The sequence below is a fragment of the Aplosporella prunicola genome, assembly GCF_010093885.1.
Source record: "Aplosporella prunicola CBS 121167 unplaced genomic scaffold K452scaffold_14, whole genome shotgun sequence".
In the NCBI taxonomy this organism is placed as follows: Eukaryota; Fungi; Ascomycota; class Dothideomycetes; order Botryosphaeriales; family Aplosporellaceae; genus Aplosporella; species Aplosporella prunicola.
Genome location: NW_022983542.1, coordinates 572,700 through 577,338, shown reverse-complemented (window position 1 = coordinate 577,338; position 4,639 = coordinate 572,700). Strand labels below are relative to the sequence as shown.

The window sequence follows — 4,639 nt, the reverse complement described above, 5'->3', positions numbered from 1 at the left end:
ACAAGTTTAATTGTGGCCGGGGCCGATGATTGCCGCCGATTAGTTCGCGAAGGATTCAATTGGAACAGATCCACGGTCTGAAACAATTGATCCACGCGACCTCCAGATGACCCCGTCGCCTTTCTTTTCTCCCTACTGACTATGTAGCCTCATGGTCGACGGATTGTTCGTGAGCGACTACCACTGCCACTACCACATGCTTCTCGATTCTACCTGGAAGACAATATGCTGAGCTGGAGGTTCCTGCTCCTGTCAACATTGCATGCCCGCACAGACGCTCGTCATGGAAAAAGGCGCAATCAGTCACGATAAAAGCCGCGGACCTGCTTATACATGCTCTCCTTCTAATCTTTCTACAAGCCTTGGGCCATTTCCGTCTTTCCGTCGCATTGTTTCTTCATCACAACCGGAACCCTTCGTCTCGGCCTTGCTTGCCATCTACGTCTTCGCGTCTCCTTACACTATGCCTCTCTACTGCTTGCTGCAATATAGGTCCTACTCCGACTCCATACTGCTCCATCGCTATGTTCACAGGAACCCCAGTTCCGAGTTTCACGGATAAATCGGCCCATAATTCGGATCAGCCGTGCCGTGCCGCCTACTTGCAGTTGCCGCAAGAAAGCCACGGCATCATTGACTCTCCTACTTTTTTCTAGGCATTCAGGACTACACCACTCGGCACGTCGGCATCGGCACCCCTGTCCTATTGATGCCAAGTGCTCTCGGCGGTCAAGAGAATTCTCAACGATCCGGATGCGGGAAAACATCTGTTTCAGGTTCGACGATCAACGATCCCTAGTTTCCTTCGCCAGACCGTAGAGGAGGGAAAGCGGCGGTGATCGCACGAGAATCGGCCGGAGAGTTGTATAGGGGCGGAAAAAGACGGGAAGACTCAGAGAGACTCAGCTTGAGACGGTTGGACTAGTGGTAGGAGGATAGGAGCCTGGGTTGTAAAGGCAAATGTGACAAAGTCCGAACATGTGGTTGTGGCTGACGGCTTTGACTGGCGATGGTTGTGGCAGCAAGCAGGAAATCTTGTAGGTAGGGTGTTTTTGATGCCCGTGTTCTAACGCAGTCGAATGGCAAATGGCATGGAAATGCCTCGAGCTCCAATAGATTCCTGGCCTCAAGTTTGTTTTAGTTTCCGAGATAAATAACTTTTCACGATACGCGAATTTTCAAAAGCCAAAGCGAAACTCTCCGAAATGTGCTTAGTCGACAGCATCATGGACCAGCCACACCAGAGAGCTCAGATCTGCTTTGCTCTCTCTCGCTCTGCTGTTGTAGGCCCACGACTTCAGTCTTCTTCTTGCGATGCCTATTCGCTACACCATCTAGCAGACCGAGACACCAAGCTTTGAAAGTCAAGGCCATTGACGAGACGCGCGCCTTGGACCTCTCCACGCACCGGCAAGTCGAGGGATGCCTGCTGGGCCCGGATTTCGAGAAGGACACTCGGGCCCTTCGGAGATCGCGAGCTGGTTGCGCTAAGCTTGTCTCCAGATAGTCTATTCGTACTACATTGCCGAAGACAACCAGATACCAATCAGACTAATAAAAATGCCGTCGATGGCTTTGTGGACGCTGAGAAGCGACATGTCCTGAGACCCGCTGCGTCGGTCTCCAAGCTCTACGCTAGCGACTCCGCTACTAACTCCACCGACGACTCTACCACCAACTTTACTGCCGACTTTACTGCCGACTTCGCTATCAAGGTGCTACGCAGCACGCCGAAGAAAAAAGACTCCTCAAATGCGCAGTACAAAGACTGTCAAACGAAAACAAAATCCGTCAAAGCTCGAAGCTTCCGAGCCCACGGTCCAGAATCCTCTTAATCTTCTAGAGCGACCCAGACAGTTCCAGCTCACAAAGGTGCCAGTGGCAAGGTCATCCCGTTGGAAGAAGGAGAGTGGATCAGTTGTCGGACTCGCAAGTAGCCCTTCAAAGAACAGTCCCGCCGTGACTGCCAATGTCCATTGGACGAGCACTTCGAAGCGCGCCATCACAAAGATACCTCGGACCACAAAGCATGGAGTGTCATGGCGCTTGATGAGGAGTCAATCAACAAGAGATTGCGTGTTATGAGTTACTAGTTCTCCTCGGGGCCCAACACGCGACACGGTCGCCAGGTTGAGGAGCGATTTCAAGGCGAATTGGACTGAAAACGTAGAAGGATAAACTCGGGTTCTGTGATGGAGAACGAACGGCATGGCGAGCTAGGAGGATGCGCTTTATCAGTGAATCTTTAGCTGATGCTTAAGGCGCTGTTGCGGTGGCCTGGACCATCAACGGGGCACCAGGCCCGAGCAAACCAGGAGATTGGAAGCCTTACCGTTGTCCCAGACGCAAAGTCAGTTCAATTTCTGTCCTGAAGGCGGTGCTCCTATCGAGAAGCGGCAGTGCAACGTAGTTCTTTGCGGGGTGAGGACAGTCAGATAGCTGAAAATGACGTAGGCCAGAGTAAACCTCAAGAAAGCGATCACACTATTTTTAGAATTAGAAGTAGTTGTGGCTTATTCAAGTTTACAGGCAGGGCAATAGTAAAACGTCCATTATGGAGTGAAAACCTGAGCTCCCAAGGACGGTGGTCCGGGGCAATCTGGCCTGCTTACGCACCAAATAAGTAGTGAATGACGGATGTTCGCAACACTGGAGGCGCAATTGAAGCACGTTGGCTGGCTCGTGTTGGCTCTGCCAGGCTAGGAGATTGCACAACTACATAATGCGTTGCTGGGATATCTAGAAGTGAATTGATTAAGCGCCGTCGTAAAAGCTGGGACTCCAAGGCTTGCCCACAAGGCAGCACTGCTCCTCCCAGCAACGAAGCTGACTGGCGGCAGATCAACAAGCCAACTGACAGGGATGTGCAAGATAGTGCGCTGTTTTGGGACAGTAATAGATAAAATAAGCTACTGATTCTCAAATATGGCTTGTCACTGTTGATAGGCCCTTTTAGCTGCAAAAACGACACGCTCCTGAACGTTAGCTTGCTGCCGTCAGTCATTCACTAGCGCCCCCCATTCACTGATCTCTCACATAAATAAACCTCCTCCCCCACAAGCTAACTCCCCGGGCCCCGAACTTTTTTCAAATTCACATCCACGCGCCCAAACTCCAACTCCAACACCACCACCACCACCACCACCACCACCACACTACCACCAACACCACAATGGCTGTCGAGGAGTACAAACTCCCGACCCCCGGAGCTCTCAAGCTCAAGGGCGGTGGCGGAGCCGTCGAGAAGAAGCGAAAGGCCAAGAAGAAGGCCGAGGTGCCCAAGCGCGACGAGCCCGCCGAGGGCAAGAAGGACGCCGCCACCACCAGCAAACGCGTCTACGATGTCTCCGGCGGCAAGGCCTTTGAAGAGGGTATGACTGCTGCGATGGCTGGTGCTGGGGAGGGGAAGAAGAAGCCCGCCAAGGACAAGCAGAGCGAGGACTTCGAGTCCCGGGCCTTCGTCGCCTACAGCGAGCGCGGACGGATGGAAGCAGAGATCCGCTTCGCGGAGCACAGGCGTAAGCACGTGAGTTATATTCCTCTGTGCTTTGTTCGTGAGTGACGGTGGCTAACGTTGGCTGTTTCTCCTAGCTCGGCCGGCACATGGAGCGTGAGGGCCGCGGAAGGACGCACGCGGAGAAGGTCGTGGGCTTGAACAAGGCCTTGAGCAAGCGCAGCGACCACTACGACATCTAGTCGTAGTACGACTTGTAAGTTGTAACCCTTTTATCTCTTATTGTTGAGCAGCGAAGCCACTGAGAGCCTACAGCCCCTTCCGCCCACCGACCGCAGCCCCGCCGCCACCTTGCCTCGCTGATCAAAAGCCGGGGCGGATCATGGGTTTTGACGTTTACGACAAGGATGGTTTTGGAGGCCGGATGGCACAACCTATGGCACCCCCGCGTCTGCTTCATGTAGTTTACATCTGCTTTGCGCGAGCACACTCTTGCCACCCGATGTGCAAGCGCCCCAGACTGGCAGACCGGATTAGATACAGTTGGAACAAATGACCACTCAGCATCTTCGGGAGCGGATTGATGTGACATGGCTTTCACGGTGGTGCGGACATATAACTTGGTGAAGAACATGCAGTAATGCCAGAAACAGATAGCCAAAAGTGCTGTTTTACCCTCTTGACTTCGCACTCACGCACTGTTCGTAAAATGTTCTAGTATACTTATATCATCTCGTCTTCGTGCCTATATAGGACATCCTCGTGCTCTTGTATGTTGTTATCTTCGTACTAATATAGAATACCCTCGCGTTCTTATACAACCTCTTCCTGGTATCCTCATAAATCCCCTCCGCCTCTTGTATCTTTATATTCCTATACCCTCGTAAGATCCTTTCGGACTCTTGCATAACCTCATCCTTGTGCTCTCACGAATACCCTCTGTCTATTGTATTTATCTGCCACTGTACCATTATAAGATGCATTCGCGCTTTTGTGTAGTCTGATTCTTAAAACCCTTACGAATCCTCTCTACATCTTGTATATCTCTGTTACTATGCCCTTATAAGAGGCTTTCGCGCCCTTATGAATTATTTTCTTATACCATTGCAAATACTCTTCGGCACTGGCTTCTGTTTATCTTCATATCTACCTAAAAACTACCAGCCGCCGTGTTATAGCCTATTA

At 51.6% G+C, this 4,639-nt stretch overlaps 1 protein-coding gene across 1 annotated transcript; it reads left to right on the top strand.

Moving 5' to 3' along the window:
• Positions 1-3,172: 3,172 nt before the first annotated feature.
• K452DRAFT_309158 (uncharacterized protein) lies at positions 3,173-3,696 on the top strand (the record flags this gene model as incomplete). Its single annotated transcript, XM_033543226.1, has 2 exons — positions 3,173-3,526; positions 3,592-3,696. 2 exons carry the CDS (start codon positions 3,173-3,175, stop codon positions 3,694-3,696), a joined length of 459 nt encoding a protein of 152 aa, XP_033397102.1.
• Positions 3,697-4,639: the final 943 nt, after the last annotated feature.